Genomic DNA, 20,475 nt, shown 5'->3' with positions numbered 1-20,475 from the left:
ATAATAAAGTTTTTTTTTTTTTTTTTAAAAAGATTAAAAAAAGACTAAAGCACTATTGTCACTTATGTCTGACATACATTTAAATCTTGCTATATGTACTGTATTATCTTTAGCCAATTAATTCAATACGTGCATTACAAATAGGTATTTTACATAAAATGTACTTAACAGAAAAATATTTTGCATATCCTGTACTATGCCATCTGGGTATTTTCTGTGAAAGAATGACTTCACCCTTCTTAATGTAATCTGGTATGTGAATTTTTTTTTTTTTCCCTCCAACGGCGATTTAGGAAAGGAGAAAAAAATAAAAAATATCTTAAGCCTGTTTCTCCTGATCAGTTGTGAGGAGGCATTGCACCTTAAATTGTTTCACCAAGCGCATCAGAGCAGGAAGGTAGAAGTAACATGCAAAAATAGTCGCCACATGCAGCTGATGTATAATTCATGCATCAATACAGCAGATGTGTTGTATAAAGTAATTAACTAATCGGAACAATCAGGAGACGGAGAGCAATCTCCAGATGCATCTGCTTGGTGCGCAAAATGAAATCTGTCTGTCTTAAAGGAATGTTCTGCAGCAGGATGCAATCTTGTGATAATCCCTTCTCTAATCTGTCTCTAATAGTTGCCCTAAACTTGAAGACTTACCTCCTGAACAATGGTCCCATATAACAGTACGGAACGCTCTGAAGGACTTACTGAAAGATATGAACCAGAGTTCTCTGGCTAAGGAGTGCCCTCTATCACAGGTATCAGGCTTTGACACTGTCGAAAAATAACGCTGTTCTCAACAGTCCAATAACTGGCATGACCTCAATAACTGTATTCTGCTTGTTGTCACCTCTGGGTATTGTTCTAAGCAGTGTATTTCCTCTCATGTCAGATTTCACCTGCCACTCTGCTCCAGCATTATTGTGTAATTGCTACTGCACACTTTAGTGTTTCATGCTGTCCACAATAGTAAGACACTGTCTCTTACAAAAGCCTACACCCAAACAATGAATTATGCATGCAGCTTTAAAAAAAAGTGAGAAAAGATTCCTCATGGGATTCAGAATAATTACAAGCAACACAATTAGAATCCTGTCATATAATCTAATTAAAATATTCTAGTAATACAATTAAACCATTGAAATTTGGTGTTTTTAAATACTGATGTGAATGACTTGGAGGTGGTTATCAGCAGGTTTACATTTGCCCTAATAGTGACACTGTTTTTTCACCACAGAATAGTTGCTCACTTTTCTGATCCCCCTTTTTGTTGGATGAGTAGATTTTATATTCCATTTTAAGGATTTATTGCCATTTGTTTATACTAAATGCACATTTCAGAGCTTTTGTTTTTTAAAACACTGCTATTAATTTACTATTTACTTGCATACTAAAATATTTTTATCTAATTATAAAAGAAATGTTTGCAAGTACTGATGTTTTTATGTTTAGTTATACATTTTTGTACTCGGGTGAAACCATTATTTAGCATTGCTCTGAGCAGTCCTCTATAGAGTCAGTCTGTGAGTCTACAGTCTTCAGTAAACACACTGTGAATAGTTGTATCTTTTCACTGTCACAGGAAAGCCTTGAACATTTAGCATTAATATTCAGAACTGTGATACATATTCCGCCCAGTTTTGAGGCAGGAAGGTTTTTGTTTTTGCTTTTTTGTTTAGTTTCCTTCTATGTTTTTATATTTTATTTAATTTTATTGGTAGACACGGTTTTTTATAAATGGCTAAAAGCAAAAACTATCCACGTTGGCAACTGTGTTTATCCATACATGGTTGTATTGGAAGTGATTTGGAATTGTTTGTGCAGTTGTTGTTCTGTACAGGTATTTGTCGATTCCATCAGCCTTGTGGCTTCTCTTCCATAATTGTTGAACTGGAAATAATCAAAATTCTATTCACTGGTGGCTATTATCGCATTTGTGCGTTTATAGACATACCATATTTTTTTGTACAATCTTGTGGAAATTTTCCCTCGCACATGTTACCTACATTTTTTTTTAATGGTAAGACAAAAATGGAAAATTACGAAAAGATAACATTTTCTTTTTGAAAGAGAAGCATGACTTTTAACTGATTACGGGTAGGTAAAATATTTCTTCTTGCCATCCTTTTATTATTACTCCTGTGTATTGAACTGTATTTCTAGTGGGATATGCAAATTGTAGTCTCTTTGGTTAGTCTTTGAATATGCTTTCATTAATATTTTTCATAATTAAAACACTCTTTTGATCATAAATTTTAGGTAAGTGACTGAGATAGTTGATTGGTCTTTTTTACAGAGCGTCTCAGTATTTTCAGTCATGAGTTTTCAAAAGCAATGAAGGTGTTCATCACTTAAAAAAAGCAAGCCAAGCGATTGCTGATATTTTGACAATCAGGGACAATTTTTAATTATCTTTGCTGAAGGTTACCGTTAATCTATACCATGCAAATGTATGTGTAGCCACTATTTTGGAAAAAAAAATTGTGCTTCTTGTTGTCTATTTTTTTGATATTTATTTTATTTATTTACATCTTGGACACCACTTACGTCCTTTTTTTTATTATTATTGCATAATACTAGCAGTGGATTTTGCATTAATAAAAAAAAAAGTGATTTTTATTTCTCTTGCTCTATTTGTCTATTAGTTATATACGTTTTTAAGTTAGTTATATGTTTAATATTAGGATAATAAATGTTCCTGTCATGCTTTTTTTAAGAATTGTAGACTTGCCAATTTAAAAGCTCTGCAAACACTTTAAATAAAAAAAAATATTTACTGGACCTCAGTTCAGGTTTCTTGACCTGTTCATGCTGTGTACACTTTGCTTTGAATTGTAGTATTAAATATTGAAGTAAATGAGATATATTTATGACACTCCCCCCCCCCCCCCTTCCCCCTTCCCTGTAATATGTTCGCTCAGTTCATTAACAGTATATCATTATTCTGCTATAGTGATCACTGGCCTGAGAAAAGTAATGTACATATTGAGAAATCTTATCTTTTTTATTTTTTTTTATCCCAGGGTTTATTATTAACATCACTTTGATAGTTTTGTGGTCTATGTATTAAAATGCTACTGAATCTCATTTCAGTTGCATTTCCTTTATGAAATTGCTTTCAGATAGATCCAGAAATGTCTCCAGCTTTGCAACCACAGCACATATACTTGTACACCATCTAAGTTGAAGAGATACTTAGGGATCCATCTGTGCTGAATAACACATTGTCTCCATCTATTCGTATAGTAATCTATACATTCACTTGACAATACATTAGTATCATATTTCTATTAACTGGAAAGTTTTAATGGAAGGAAAATTACAGTGCATTCTATAAAACAATAGGGCAGTGGAATATTGCTGCATTCTGGCTTATGACACCAGCAACAAAGTTGAGTACAAACTTTTCACTCTTGTCGACCTATAAAATAAAACACATTTAACTGTGTGTTTTTAAACTTTATTACTCATAGTATTCTATTAGTGCTGGTCTTTGACACTTGTGGAGACTACTAGTATGTAAATAAATATATATAATTTTAATTGCAAGTTCTGCACTGATTTAAATAACGTTGTAGCTACACTATTATTGGGCTATAAATAAAATAAATGGAATGGCTTCTGTCTATCTTTCCATTCCAATCTACATCGTTTGTCATCATCATCATTTATTTATATAGTTCCAGCATATTCCATAGTGCTTTACAATTGGGGAAAAACACAGTAATAAAACAATACTGGGTAATATAGAGAGACAGAGAGGTTAGAGTTCTCTGCTCTCAAGCTTACAATCTATATTTGAATTATTATTATTATTATTATTTGGAACTGATTGTATAAATTCATATATATATATATATATATATATATATATATATATATATTATTACACTTTTTTTCTTTCTTCCACCTGGCTGTAACTATGGGAAAAAGTTTTGCACATGAGTCAGTTAAAATGTTCCCTTCTATTTGCTAAGCCTCATCTTATAACATTAATTAAAATAATGTTTGCTTTGGTATTTTACAATTATAGTGTACTCCTCTCCATCAGCAGTATAATTAATGATAGTAGCTATTTATGTTTGTCAGGGTAAATGTATGTTTAGGTGCAGTTTACCGAACAATGCATTTTCTGCCAATGGTTTAAATAAGCAGCGTTCACTTCTAAGGTGCATATATGCTGTAGGTAATCAGCACATGGGCATGTCTTTGATTGTCTTCTCATTATTATTGTTCTTTTTCATTTGTATATGTTTTTGTTTAGCACCAATCCTATTACGCAGGGCTATACAGAGAATATATAATCGTTCACAGTAGTCCCTGTCCCATGAGTGCTTACATGAGGAGAAAGTATAGAAAGTCCACACAGAAAGGGCCTTGTTTGGAATCGAACCCATGAACCCGGTGTTTTGATTCAGCAATGCTAACCATTGTGCCATTAGGCTGTCCCATTATGCAAGATACAGTTGTAGATTTTTCTACAATAATAGGCAACACCTCCCAATTTTATGTATTCTGTATTTGAATTGATGTATAATGTAATTTTTAAATAAACTCTTCAATAATGTGCAGTTCGGGATGTGGCCCTGGGGATTGTCCATTGGTCAGAGATTTAAGTAAGGTAGTTAAATGATAAAGCAAACCTTTGAACGGTACAGTGCTGTACACGCCTGTTAGACAGAAGACATAACTGGCACACTGTGTGCTATAATGAAGGAATGAACATCAATCATTTGTTTACCTGGCGTTTTGCATATGCTTGACCTCTGGTTTAGTGTCCAGTGACTAAACATGACCAATGATTTCAGTTTGAGTATAAATTATTTTCTTGGTATTGCGACTACACACAGGAGAACAATGCAGAGGATAAGCCATTACAAAGTACCATTGTGGCATTTTTGAGTGAGAACTAGGCAGGCATATAATACCAATAAACTACACAATTTGCATGCATATAAATGGGTGCATGGGTAAATATACATTTGCTATATTTTGTTTTTGGGCTATGTTTTTAGATCTATTACCTCAAGCTGTCACACATTGACATGCAAGGTGCTAAAGTTTTGGTTTTACAGACCCATATAATTTCCCATTCTAAATTATTATGTGTATGGCGTAGAAATTTGTAGCCACACAGATGGAAAAAGCATCGAAGCCCGTGATACAGGAGAAATATTGCTTTTAGTTATGTCCAGATTACACTGTTTAAACAGGTTTGACATCTGTCTTTAAATTTTCGGAAGGGAAGAAGACTTTGCTAAGAACCATTTTGCAAAGTGTTCTCCATTTCAGCCTTTCTTTACCTGTATTATGAAAGCAGATGGTCTGCATGTCTCTTGAATATTTATAACTATCGAAAACAATCTCTTGCTATTCACCCTTAGGCTTATGAGATGTCAGGACTGTTCTGGTTGGGAAAAAAAATCATCTTGGGTGTTTACAGAGAGAGGATTACATTAAGCTGAAATGACTATACATTTTCGAGTTTAATATTTGTCCATCAGCTGTTTAATCGTATTTAGATAATTGTGTAAATAAGCTGTTTGTCGTTGCCCTCTCTACTTTGTAGAGCTTGAAATCTTTAAACACTAGTAAACCAGATTTGTAAATATGTTTGTTTTTTTTGTTTGTTTTTTTGTGTAATTATTTTGCTTTGCTGAACGGTATTAAAAAAAACAAAAAAAAAACCAACTGACAAAACCCAACCCAAATACATTATTTTCATGCAAACTCCTCCACCCATTTATTAACTAGTCCTGGTTATATTCCATGAAAATATTCTTACGTTCACCTATTGCGCAGAATGAGTTATTTAAACAGTTTGATTGTTGTAGGTTTATTTGTATTCTATAATGTAGGGGTTTAGTAACAGCTACACTTAGCTTATTAGGAGATAACAATATCTACAGGTTTCAGGCGGAACATAATACCTGTAGCTAGTAGTTATGCCCTTATGTAGTCTATGAGCTTCCTGTTCAATCCATTGCCCAAAATCCACGCTTGTCTCTTTGGCCAATTTTCCTGGACGGTTGCAAAGTTATGTTGGAAAGCATTCATGAAAAGAAGTAACTGTGCAAAACCGGCCACAACCTGCCATTCTTCTAGTTTATTTTATAAAACAAGAAAATGTCTGCATGCCACGGATTACAGCACTTTTTGCACTGCTACCTATCACCAGTTTGTATTGTTGTCCCCTATCATGTCTACCAGAATTACACTTTTGTTCAGTTTGAACTAAAAAGTAATTGTTCCTCTTGTAGTTGCATATAGATAGCCATTGACTTGTAAATGTGTATATTGTGGCGAAACTGGTATATTGTTGTACATAGCTGTGTATTTGGAATTATTTGGATTTCATTGGAGTGATATTGACATTACAATACATGCCATTGAAGTACTTTAAATATATTTGTTCACACTTGCCTGTATTGTTGTGGGCACTACAAACCATACAAACTGCATACCTACCACGATTTATTTTTGTACATTGCGGCAGTTGTGTATTACATATTGTATATGGCAATTTTTTTTATTGGTTAGAAGCTCATTTATTATGCCTCTGAAAAGTTGTCATATTGACATTTTTTATGTTATTAGCTTCAATTGGTTTTCTTTTTCTTTTTGTGTGTAGAGTATGATTTCTTCCATTGTGAACAGCACTTACTATGCAAATGTCTCAGCAGCAAAATGTCAAGAATTTGGAAGGTGGTATAAACATTTCAAGAAGACAAGAGATATGATGGGTAAGTACAAAAACACATGTATAAAGGACTTGTGTTCGTTTGAGTTACAACGATGTTAATTCCGTTGTCCAATTTTTGTTTTTAAATTACTCTAATCAGTATGTTGTGTACAAAAAAAAATAGTTATGATTAAACTAAGGCAAACACCTTAGTGAAGTCAAAGCTACAAACTTGCTGTCCTAGTATAACTAGCTAAAGGATGGTTTATTTATATATAAAAAGTGTGTAGAGCAAAGCTAATGGTTTATTAATGGTAATACTGTTGTGTGTACTTTTCATCTTAATCATGTGCTGTATGACATCCTGAGAAAAAGCTTTTCACTCCTAAAATTCATATACACTAATTGGCTCTTAGCTTTATTTGCCATGTATCTTTCTGTTGCCCTTTAAAGCTGCACTACCACCAGCATTACAGATCTGCCCTCTATCCACTGCTCAGGGCACTGCTTCCAGCAGCCTTTTTTCCCCACAGGCTCAGTGGTTAGCCTCACAGACTCAACATAAATCCAAATGACATTTTGGAGTGGGTGTGTGAGCCAGAGGACCAATGAGATGTTGCAGTCAGAAATATTGTTCTGCAGCCATTGTAATGTGGTAAACAGAAATGTTCTCCACTTTAGATGATAGTGTAGTTTTAACACACTTAAGCTAATGATACAAGAACGTGTAGATGCAACCAAAGTCTCTGTTTCCATGAAGTATAACACAGAGAAGGGAATTCAATTTGTCGCAAGGTGACGCTAAGGGCTAGATTTACTAAGCTGCGGGTTTGAAAAAGTGGGGATGTTGCCTATAGCAACCAATCAGATTCTAGCTTTCATTTATTTAGTACCTTCTACAAAATGACAGCTAGAATCTGATTGGTTGCTATAGGCAACATCCCCACTTTTTCAAACCCGCAGCTTAGTAAATCTAGCCCTAAGTGTCTCCGGAACGGTCCTCAAAGACACATCTCGTCTGAGTTTTTACTAAAATCTCTGCTCATATTTCATAGAGATACGAGGGAAAAGGAGTGGATATTTCTGTACCGTATTAGCTGGCAATGTGGGTGATGTCCAGTGGCACCTTGTGGCTAATTGAATTCCCCCAATACACTGTAAAAAAAAAAAAAAAAAAAAAAGTTTTGTGAGTGTTTTTTAAGAAACATGCTGTGATCTCTAAAACATGTACTTTGTAAAATACATTTGTCAGCCATGGCTTATTTTTGGATTATACATGTATTTAATAGATGTCTCTTGCCGTGGCATGTAAATTATAGTGCTCTTTGTCTAAACACCCTATTTCAACATTGCCTTTTCAATTGTTTTGGCAAAGATGAAAGTGCTGAGATTTTAGCTGTTTCTAATTCTAGAGCAAAGAAATTATCCATATAGTCAAATTAGCCCTTTAAATGAAACCACCGCACTGTTTCTTAGTTATTAGTATTATTTTGCGTTATCAGCGTGAGATAATCTATGTATTTCGCTGGAATGTGCTCCCTAGCCGGGCCTATGCCTAGTTTTATTACACCAAATGATTTGCATTCTCTGAAATTTAAAGAGCCCCTTTACTTAAAAACATGTAAAAAAAAAAAAACAAACTGCTTGTATTCAGACGGCTTTACTATATTTCTGAATTTATTGTGTAGATGTCATAGATTTTATCTGTATAATTGTTCCTCATTGTTTATAACCATATTTGCTGTGACCAAAAAGAGATTTTCAGTTTTATTGCAAATTTCCATGACAAAATTATAGGATTGTTGGTTTTCACAATTACCCTAAGAACTGGTGGAAAAAATCTTCAGTATCAATAATTCCCAGATATTTCTTTATTATTAGACTTTATCCCTGAAACTATCAGCATTAACGTCTTTGAAAGCTGTCTTCCACTGTAGGCAAAATTGCCTCGAGCATTTCATGTATTCAATTTATAACCATGCCGTAAAAATTGTGTTTAGGGGTAACCAATGCTCTTGTGCAATTACAATGTAAAAGTAGTTTTTAATACAACAAACTTGTTCAGCGTGCAACAAAATGTATTTGGTATTTTCACTGAAGGAAGACACTATACGTAGTGATATACTTTGTAATGGCTGTAGCATTTTCACTGCGTACAAGCATTGGTTATGTTACAGTTAAATAATTGTTTTTTGTACATTTGTTCCTATTACATTCTAAGAGGCAAATTCAATTGTCCGAGATGTTCCTAAGAACATTGCGGATTCACTTTTTTTTTACGGTAAAAAGTAACTGAGTTTTGCTCGCACATCTATGGGGTGCAAGTAAAAATCAGAGTTGCATCTGTCAAAAAATATCCATGCGAGGTGTCTGGCAGCCGTTCTGGAGGCACCTCGGGTGGATATTTAGGGAATTGAATCTGCCCCTAAGAGGCAGATTTTGCCTCACCCCTTATAGAGTGTGAATAAACACCTGATGTTGAATACCATAGTAACCAGAAATATATGCGTGGGCGAACATCACGGTTTTGTTCAGCCGCACATTGCTGAAAATTGATTTGGCCACTAAATGTCCCAAGAGTAAAAAACATACTTTGTTACAGTATAACTAGTAAGTAAAAATATTAAAAGTTTCCACACATAAATTGTAACAGTCATTTTTAATATTTAAATGCCATTCAGATTAGTATGGTCATCTACGTATACATGGCCAGATCTTGTTTATAATCCTGTGTTTGACACTGATGTACTCAAATGCATGTTATTATAATCACTTGTGATGTGTAATCCAGATTAGGAGAGTGTACATTCTGTTGTGCCAATTAAAATCTGAATGCACACAACCATTCTGTGTGTATAGAGAACATTTTTAATTTAATAAAGGTTAAACTTTGCCTCTAGAACTATCCCAAAGCAGAATTAATCAGATATGCTGCTCAATGCCAAAATCTATTTTGAATTTGGCTCATCAGTTATTTGAACTTTTCAGATACAAGGTCAGTGTTGTATTAATTTAATGACCCCATAGCCATTAAAAAATATATTCTAATGTGCCAGATGACATACTTATGCTGCATTATATTGGCCAAAAATATGGCTTAATATTTTGATCATGTCTAAAGTCATATGTCTCTAGGGTGGCTTGTGTATCATTTGTACTATAATTATCCAGAGCCTTAGTATAGTTTTACAATGCTATTTCTATTTTGCTTCATGAGGCAAAGAAGCATTTGCTGTGGTATTCTTTAAGGATCTTAGAAGGCAGAGGCAGTATACTCACAGAAGGCCACAGCATTAGGTGACCTAATAGTCTGGTGGGTTTTTCCGATAGAATACAGTTCGTATTATACAGTTAGGACTTCGCAAGTCACTTTTTCTATGCAATTAGAAAAATCAATTCAAAGTATAGAAATGACACACTGCTACACTTTTAATGTCACTTGCATATTATAATTAATTGTAAAGCACTCTAGATATTTATATATTTCTGTTCTTTGTAGTTGACATGGAAGATCTGTCTGAATTATCTCAACAAAATTCAAATCATGTGAACTTTGGTCAGCAGCCTGGTCCGGGTAACACTCCTGAAAGTCCTCCATCCCCAGTACAGCATTCTCTCAGCAGTCAGCCGACTGTGCGGACACCGCTCCCCAACTTACATCCAGGACTTGTATCTACTCCCATCAGCCCTCAGTTAGTAAATCAGCAGCTGGTGATGGCTCAGTTATTGAACCAGCAATACGCAGTGAATAGACTTTTAGCCCAGCAGTCCTTAAACCAACAGTACTTGAACCACCCCCCTCCTGTCAGTAGATCCATCAACAAGCCTATGGAGCAACAAGTCTCACCCAACACAGAGGTGTCTTCCGATATCTATCAGTGGGTACGTGATGAATTGAAACGAGCAGGAATTTCACAGGCCGTATTTGCACGTGTGGCTTTCAACCGAACTCAGGTAACTATGCCGTAAAACTTTTTTCATCTGTGTTTTGTTTTGTATAATGCTTAGTAATATTTAGGATATAAATCAGGCCAGTGCTGTACAGATTCTTCTCCTTGAGATACAACTGTCTATCTGCTTGTGGGTCAAGCAATATATAATGGAATTTTAGCAACATTTCTACAGAAATGGTTTGAGGCTGCATTGTAAAATAAACTGATTTAGAACTAGTTGCATTAGAGTTTTCCTTGAATACCATCTAAAACTAACTTCACATTATTTAATATTCTTTCCATAGAGTGTAATGTTTGCTAACTTTGCTACTGAACACTTTGTTGCAAATTTAAAACCCAGCTTTTCCATTATGTCATTTGTTGCTATTAATCCATTGCTAAGTGTTATGCATTGACTGTAGTTTTACTGCGGCTGGTGAGCTACGTGTTGCCTACCTCTACTCTGGTACAAGGATTTTCATATACATACTTCCTTATCCAAATTCATGTCTTTTTTTTTATTTCTTTTTCTTTTTTTGGTATACAGTAATGTAATGTAAAGCCACTGTCATTGAACAAAATGTATATTAATGTGTGGTATGTGAAAAGAGCAGGTTTGCTGGCATCAGGATGGATGATCCCAATGCTTGCTCTATTTTCAGTGTGTTGTGTATGCAGTCAGATGAGTCACATGACACAACATACACTGCACACTTGGAAAGTCTAAAGTGAATTACCTCCCAAAATGGGAATATAGGATTTTTAGCTTTAATAATAATTATTACATATTTGTCATCAGAGATTCACTTCTAAATAGGTTGTTGACATTTATATAACTTTCATTTGTTGGCTTGTACATACTATGCTGGAGCTTTATTAACTACTTTGTCATGTCTTTATAACAAAGTACAGTTGGTTATTTACACTGGTTCAGTTGTATCTGTTGCAGAGATGACTGCCAAGCCATTTCTTATCCAGAAGAAATGAAAGTAAACAACTCTATCTGATTATTGAGCTAGCTTGCTGAAAAGCATATATGGAAGATAAAAAAAAGTAATGTTATGTAAAAAAAAAAAATTGTTTTTTTAGATTTAAACATGCAGGTCAGAAATGTTATTAATTTCAAAATGAGCACTTCCTTTAATCCAAACAAGTAATGGTTATATGTAAATTATTATATAGCAAAATCCATGGAAACATTAGTATTTTCACTGAATGAAACATACATATTTGAATCTCAAAATAGTACATACTATCAGAGTATTTATTATGTAAGGTGTTTATTTGTTTTTATACTTTGTTTTCTTCCTTGATTTTAGCTTAACTCATGGGGTTAATGCCACCTAGGTTAGTTGGTACATGATTACGGGCAGTTGTAGATGGCATTTAAGCTTTGTTGATTAGAATAACATCTCACATACCATCATTATTTATCATTGCACCACCAAAAACAGAAAATTAAGTCAATAATATAGAAATCAGTTGAGCCAAAGGGTCACTGTACAAATAAATACTAAGACCCTGAGGGGTCCCTATGACAATTACATTGTTTCTTGTATGTGAAACCTGATTAAAAATATAAGATTTCCAATGGAGTCTTGTAGGATGGATTGTCATAAAAGTCTGTTCTTAAAGAATAAGTCCAAGATCATTTCACGTTCCATAATCTGTAACTCTTACACCCTAGTTATTTGCTTCTATTCATCTACTGCTCCTGCTTTTTTAGATTACCAGCCCTGCTACAATTAGGTAACTGCACCAATACACTGGCTGATCCTGGGTTCCTCTGGTTGCCAGAAAAATCTCTGCAGTCAGGTGCAATATGTAAACCACCCATCACAATCATATTCACTCAACATCACCAACTTCCAAAATCCCCATTCAGTAGTTTGAAAAAGAAATCAACATTTGATGAACGATGAGGCATTGAGTTGCTCAGTTTAAGATATAGGTGTCTATTAGCAACCAGTATGTCACTGATCGTACAGTGGGCAGTTATAGCTACATCTAAGTTGGTAAATCTAAGGTGGACCTTAATTTATTAAAATGCTTGAGTCCTAAATATCCTAGATTACATAAATTGGCGAAAAGTGTAATTATCCTTTAGCTCCTCTTATTAACAGAGTGTACTACTCAGAGTGGGCAGTGTCTGTAGGTTAAAATGCCTTATATTGCACATTGTAAATATTCCAAATATACATGGCAGTGTTTAAATTTGACATAAGAGCATAATTATGTATTGTCATTTATTTATATATACTGCCGTCATATTTACAAAGTGCTTTCCAGAGGATATTGGATCATTCATATAACTCGCTGCCCCCATTGTATCTAAGTCTTAGTTTCCTAACATGCAAAGCTAATTAATCCACCTGGAGTGTGGGAGGAAACCAGAGCACACAGAGGAAACCAACACAAACACAGTGAGAACATCATCATCATCATAAATATATATATAATATATATATATATATATATAAAAAAATCTAGCGCCACTAATTCCACAGCGCTGTACAGCGAACTCACATCAATCCCTGCCCCATTGGAGCTTACAGTTTAAACTCCCTAACATATACACGTGCCACACACACACACAGACCGAGATAGACTAGAGTCAGTTTTAATAGCAGCCAATTAACCTATCAGTATGTTTTTGAAGTGTGGAAGGAAACTGGAGCACCCGGAAGAAACCCACGCAGACATGGGGAGAACATACATACTCCACACAAATAAGGCCATGGTCGGGAATTGGACTCATGACCCCAGTGCTGTGAGGCAAAAGTGCTAACCACTAATTCACCGTTGTGCCCAGACATACAAAGTCTACACAGCTAGTGTCCTGGTCAGACTTAAAGCCATAGTCACAGCGCTGTGAAGCAGCAGTGCTAACCATCGTACCACCGTTCATCATGATGTTTTTGATATTCTTTGTATATATAATACAATGCCACAAACTTTGAGAGAGATCATTTTGTCATAGTAGAACTTATGCCAGGCAATGTAACTCCTTAACTTTCCTCAATATGAACTGACACTTGAGTTTTCACATTAATGCTTTTTCATGTTTTAAGTTGCTGCGTTAACTGCAAAATTAGGTTTTAATTGAGGAAGTGATCATCCCTGTGGCTCTGAGAACATTGTATATTTAATGAGGACCCCTTTTGTTCCAAATTTTACAAAGGGCTTCCATTTGTGCAGTATTTGATTTTCTGATAAATGACCAAATTAATCAGTAATAGCCTTGTAAATAATGTGCAGTAGAATTATCTTGCTTTTTTACAGTTACTTTAATCACTAACAATGATAATACACATTAAATACCACTAATAGTTCAAATGTGGCTTCTAATTACCACATTGAAGTCTTCTACAAATCATTCTGTTAAATAAAGAAGTCCCACAAGAAATGTAATAAAACTTGGCCTTGTAAAATATTTTATTTATGGATTTTTTTTGTGTATTTCATTTCCCTGCATTGTATATATTCATTCTTGTTTGGGAAACAACACAAATGTGTGCATGTGTGTGTATATGCATTCAGTAATCATTTATTTTGTGTTGAGGGGAATGCACAGAAACCAGAAGTCAGTGGAATAGCTGTGAAAGAACACCATTAAAATATGTAATTTGCTAGTTATACAAACCAAACAGGAGTATGAGTTTTATATTCTTGTACTGCAAGTTGCCCTTTCTGAAATGGATATAGATAGTCTGTCTTTGGGTTTATCTAACAAAGTTGTAACATGAAAGTCTTACAACAGAAAGACTGTACATAGCAGAGGTAGTCAACTTGTGGCCCTTCAGATGTTGTAAGTTTCAGCAATGGCTCACAGGCTTTGGTTGACAGGGCATGCTGGAACTTGTAGTTCCACATCAGCTGGCCGTCCACAGTTTGCTTAAGCCAGGCACCGACTGTGTACATTCAACTTCACCTCCAACTGCAGCAATGTGGCAATTGAGTTTTTACTTCAATTTTTTTTAATTTAAAAATGCTTTATATGTGTTTACTTTTATACACATTCACCTTCTGTGTCAGGTGTTTGCTGACTATGGGCCTGATGCTAAGTTAGATGTAAAGCAAAAAGTTTGCTCCAAGACAAATCATGTTACAATGCAAGGAGTGCATATAAATTACACAAAAATACTTGATAACTTTATTTTTACACTGAAATGTAAAGTTGATCTTAACATGCCCTACCCCAACTATAAATCTGTCCCTACATTTTAAATTTACCTCTCTCTCCAATGCAACATGGTTTTGCTAAGGTGCGAATTTGTTCCTTTTTTTGTTTTGCTCCTAACTCAGGATCAGGCCCTTAGGGCAAGATTTACTAAACTGCGGGTTTGAAAAAGTGGAGATGATGCCTATAGCAACCAATCAGATTCTAGCTGTCATTTTGTAGAATGCACTAAATAAATGACAGTTAGAACCTGATATAGGCAACATCTCTACTTTTCGAAACCTGCAGTTTACTAAATATACCCCTTAGAGTTGTCGTAATGTCTCTCAGAGGATAGAATACTTGATTGTTAGAGATCCAAATTTCTGTTAAGGAGATGAGCATGTAATGCTGCTAAAAGGAGCGTTTATTTCTGGAATTAGGGCAGACTTTCACATAAATGTTCGTGTACTCATGAGCAAGTGCAGAATAATTTTAATTACACTTTAAACTTCACTTTTCATTGGCTGAAAAACTCTCTCAAGTAGAGCGCATCTGATGAGTACTCCATCTTCCAGAGGCTGGGCATTTATGCCAACCACGAATGGAGAATCAGGTCAATAAGCTTTTCCTTAGATGCGCTCACTTGAGAGTGTATCTAACCAATGGTTAGATATAGCATATGGGTTAAATTTGTAAAATAAACATATTTCTTTTGCATCTTTTTCATTATTGTCCTTCCAGTATAAGATCCTTTTCTAATTTACATAATTTACTTACTTAATTGTGCTGTTGGCATTAGAACAGGTATAGTCTCACTCCTAAGCATTCTTAATTTATTTATTCATATTACAATTATAGGATATATTATCCTGATGCATCCTATATAACTAACATTTGTAAGTATTGTTGTAAATAAGTTCCCAATAACATTCCTGTACTCATAACTACATGCAGTGACTGGAAATAGAATGCAGCATGACTGATATTTACTATAAGTAATGCAATGTAATATTATGTACAAGAAGAGCTTATCGTCTGATAACCTTATACTGTAAAACGCAAATTAATATATTCATAAGATTTCTCTGCATACATTTTGTATATTGAAAATTATGGCCAACTTGAAGCAAAATACTAGTGGGGTTTTCTACTTCAAATCACCCCTGCACTAAATAACCTTCATAACCAATAACAATACTCGCATAAAGATGGCTCCCATGGTTCCCTTCGTAGTTCTTTGGGTCTCTACTTAGCTGGGAAGATCAGAAATCACAGCCCTAAGGCTTTCAATTAGAGTTGAACTTCATCTGTGGAGAGACCAGTGTAGTACACAACACACTCCTGTGCAATTATATTTATTCCAATCGTAACTCAGACATTGTGTAGTAGAAAGTACAGTGCATGTATGACCCTGGAGCAGTGGCGGAACTACCATTTTTGCGATAACTATACAGAAGATTCTAATCCATCAATGTAATGTGATTTACATTGGGATGGTTATATAAAGACTTATATTCTTGTCAATTAATTTGTGCTCGTTTGTAAACGTGTTAATGTTTTGAACCCATTACCCATAAGAAGGCATCTTGTATGTTTAAGCAATTTTACCATGAATTATAATAGATGGGTTAGTACATTTTTGCCTTATCTCAAATACAAGCTGTTTCTGAAACTGACTTTTAAAGCGTTTGCCATTTATTGGTGAAACAAGTGCCTTATGTGCATGAATGAATTCTTTGCTTCTAAACCTTTTGGTTGGTTGTGGCGTGAAATAGTATATGTATGGAGATCATATTTACTATTTCACTATATTCACTACAACTGTGACCTGAGTATGTCCCATTTGTTAACCATGTTAACACTTACCAGTGGATTTTAAAATGATGACTTCTAAGTAATGCCTTAGATTAAGGTTACTTGATAGACTTAACAAAGCTCCTCTGAGTGAAAATATTACAGTGATGCTAATATAGATCATATTGAAGCTACTCTTGCATCTCTTTTATTTGCTCATAGGATTCATTTCAATAGAAAGTGAAGCCAGGGGAAGGGTTGTCTGTGTTTCTCACCAGTATTGATGGAGATAATAGGAATTAATCATCAATAAACCTTTGTGTATAGCTAGTTATCCACCATTTACATGTGTTTTAATTGATCATTGTTACTGTATATACATGTGTTTTTAATCTTTATTCTGCGTAAAGTGTTTGGAATCCAGCGACCACCCATCCCACCTCCTGTTCACTGGTTGTTTTAACTCAAAAGTTCATGGCAGATTTTTTTTCAATTTTTTTCGTAAATATCCACATGGAAACAAAGTTTATATATCCAGTGTATTGTTTATTCCTAAATCCTAGCATGGACTAGTCCCAGAGTAGTGTGTTGTGAACAATTATGCTATGTTATGGATGTAAAACAAAATTATGTTGTTGGATTTTTTTCTATTGAAATGACACCAAACACAAAGTAAAATTCTGTAGCTGCCGTTGGATTTGACCTTATTTCCAATTCTAGCATGCAATTTTCTAGTTTTAAGGCAGAGAAATTGACAAGGGAAGATCAGGGAAAGGGAATCTGCCACCAGTTATTGAATTGGATCATATACAAGCATGGGATCTACTGTCTGTAATGACTGTAATGATTGGGACTTCTGAATAAGTGTTTTTACATTACATTAATTATACCTAAAATATTGTAAGTTACATTTAAATTATCCAGTCTTTCCAAGTTATTTAGCGGTGCTCCTCACAGTGTTCTTTTTAATAGGAGGAAACGCTTGTATATTGTGTCAGTATTTGACTATCGCAGAGGAACCCACTGCTTTTTTTGTTTCCTAGAAATCTTTGGATAATTGGTCTCCTATTGAGACGTCCTTTGTAATGTGTTCTATAAATCCTTTTTTTTTTTTTTTTTTTTTTTTAGTGATTTTCATTCTGTCTTTATTTACAATCTCCTCTTTTTTTTTTTTAGCTGATGTGTACATTAAAGGATAGTTATAAAGCATTTGCTATTAGCACATAGTTAACTAGAGAAGTGGGTATTTTTTATTTAACTATTTAACAGCTCCTGAAAAAAAAATATTTGTGCAGTTGATTTAAATCTGATTGTCGCACCCAGAGGTGGACCCACAATCTGTTTTATAAATATGAAAGTCCTTTGCACATGTCAACTTATTTTTAAATGGCTGCAGAGGGAATTGCTATTGTCTTGAAATGTCCCCTGTGAATTAAACAAAAAGGATTATTCATGCATCATTAGAAAACTTGTTAAAGGGAAGTTGTCAACAGTTTTCCTTAACCTGTGCTATTTGTAGTAAAGGATTCCTGTAGGGTACGCCAGACTGTTTTAGTTGAATAGCGCATGCTGAAGTGTTGTACTTTATGTGGTGTAGGACAGGTTTTCATCATAGAAATGGTATTTTTTTTACAATATGTGCATTTTGCATTTCCTTATTAAAAACCTGTTTGTTTCTATTGCAGCGGGAATATTTGTTTCCCCCTCATCCTTTGAGGTCAATAAATATATGTGTGTGTTTGTTATTCCATGCTGTTTTTTTTAGATGAGCTGTTGTAATAATGCGACTGCTGTATTGTAGCGTTCTTCAAATGTTCTACAGAAAAGAAACCATTTCATTATTACTTTTCTGCACCCTTAAGAATTCCAGTTGCTGGATTCATTGTTATAATACAGATGGGGATGAACAAGAGGGACAATTAAAGCAGATTAGAACTAAAACAGTGAAAAATATATTAATCCTTTTTTTTTTTTTTTTTTTAAAGAAAAGTAGGTATTTAAACAGCTTTGAAAAGTAGACCCTTAAAGTGAATGACGTTGGCATTGACTATTAGCTGGTTCAACTCCTCCATAAAGATTAATGAGTAGAATGAGCATGTGTGTGATTTCTATTGGGAACTGAAGGGAACATTACATGTATTCTGCATGATTTTTGTCTAACAAGGTGTTTTATTCAAATAGCAAAAAAAATAAATAAATGTTCTTCTTAGAATCATTGTTTGTAATGGAGAAGCCTTATATAAGAATATAAGTTTGTGTAAATTATGTGGTGAAATGAGATCTGCTGCTTAAGTCTAACTACTTAATTACTACTGTGCTCCATGTAATTCTTTGTAGTATAATTTAGGAATAAACCTAGAATCTCTATCATTACTGAATGAAAGGTAAAAAAAAAAAAAAGGTGCTATTACACTGTCTACGCTTCTGCTTGCAAGAGACATAGATAAATATATATGACTAATATTTGGCTATGACCCAGATGGTTGGGTGGAATTTCTTTTTTTAATCCTCCGCCTGCACAATTTTATGGGTCTCAAAAAAGACATTCTAGATATTTTGACTTGGGCAAAGAGGAATTGTTTTTGCCTAGGTGCTTATGATGTTGCCCGGGTTGATCACTTCTTCTTCAATCAGTGATTATGTATAAAGGTGGGACAATTACTTGATTCTAGTTCTTATGACGTGTTGCAAATGTTGCACCTAGATGGAATGTTATGGCCACCAGTCTCCTAGTTGTATTTGATTTCGAAGAGGAACTAACTACAGTGTCTGGTTTCAAGAGTAAAAACGTGACCATACCAGTTGTGTCATGTTCATCTTATCTCCCTTATTGCAACCTCTGTGGCTTCATGGCACTAACCAGATGCACAGTACATTGTTTTAATAAAAATGACAATGTTCTTTGTAAAATCATGACCGGCACATGTAACTGCTTTAAAAATAATTTCTATCAGTTCATAATTATTTGTGGCCCAATATAATTTTTTTTGGGCATCATTATAAACCTAAAATCAATATGGTTTAGGTCAGCTCTGCTCTCCTGAGAGTCTGGGGAGCTCCTAGAAATTCACGAGTCTCCTGGACATTTCGAGACAGTAGTCAACTATGGTTTACAGGATTTCAGATGTTCTAATTGTCTTGTCTTTCTTGATAGCCAAAAACAAGAAAACACCACATAGATGATATTAGTAATAATAATTAAATACTTGCAGCCTCAAGGTTAAATAATCCTGGGCACAAGAAGATACATTCTTTATATAACACCAACTATGTGCTTAGTTTTTGTTTAATAAGCTTGTCCATTATAAACTTATCAACATATTTTAGTATTTAAGAAATGTGAAGAGTTAGTTGTTCACAAAGGATATTGCAAACCTTCTACAGATTATTGAACCATGGACTAAATCTGTCACAGTAGTAGAATTGGGGTATATTTACTAAACTGCGGGTTTGAAAAATTGGAGATGTTGCCTATAGCAACCAATAAGATTCTAGCTGTCATTTTGTAGAATGCACTAAATAAATGAAAGCTAGAATCTGATTTGTTGCTATAGGCAACATCTCCACTTTTTCAAACCTGCAGTTTAGTAAATATACCCCCTGGTTTGCTACAGGAATTATGGTGTGATTTGTGAAAAGATGAAGATATGCAATAGGGATAACGTGAAATATATTTCAATAGATAATTTAAAGGAAATTGTTAACTTTTGTTTTGGTTTATTATATTCCGTTTTTCTTTATCACATTATTTTAAGAACAAGAACATTACAAGGCAGGTGTGTTAGCAGACGTCACAATGTCAAGAAGCTTGGGAACCACTGAACTAAGCACACAGGGACTCATTTAGAGTTGAGAGTACATACAACTAGAAGGTGCAATTTTGCACTCTGACAAAACCATGTCGTGCTATG

At 34.5% G+C, this 20,475-nt stretch overlaps 1 protein-coding gene across 5 annotated transcripts in view; it reads left to right on the top strand.

The window, feature by feature from the left end:
* The window catches only part of SATB1 (SATB homeobox 1), a 125,002-nt gene that overhangs the window by 69,063 nt on the left and 35,464 nt on the right, over positions 1 to 20,475 (top strand). For all 5 annotated transcript variants that reach the window (XM_075212317.1, XM_075212319.1, XM_075212318.1 and 2 more), the window contains exons 5-7: positions 629 to 752; positions 6,626 to 6,737; positions 10,176 to 10,630. In XM_075212317.1, coding sequence (XP_075068418.1) covers positions 629 to 752; positions 6,626 to 6,737; positions 10,176 to 10,630 — 691 coding nt within the window. The remainder of the gene's footprint in view (positions 1 to 628; positions 753 to 6,625; positions 6,738 to 10,175; positions 10,631 to 20,475) is intronic.

Source organism: Mixophyes fleayi, chromosome 5 (genome assembly GCF_038048845.1).
Source record: "Mixophyes fleayi isolate aMixFle1 chromosome 5, aMixFle1.hap1, whole genome shotgun sequence".
Taxonomy (NCBI): Eukaryota; Metazoa; Chordata; class Amphibia; order Anura; family Limnodynastidae; genus Mixophyes; species Mixophyes fleayi.
This window is presented reverse-complemented; position numbering and strand designations above follow the sequence as displayed.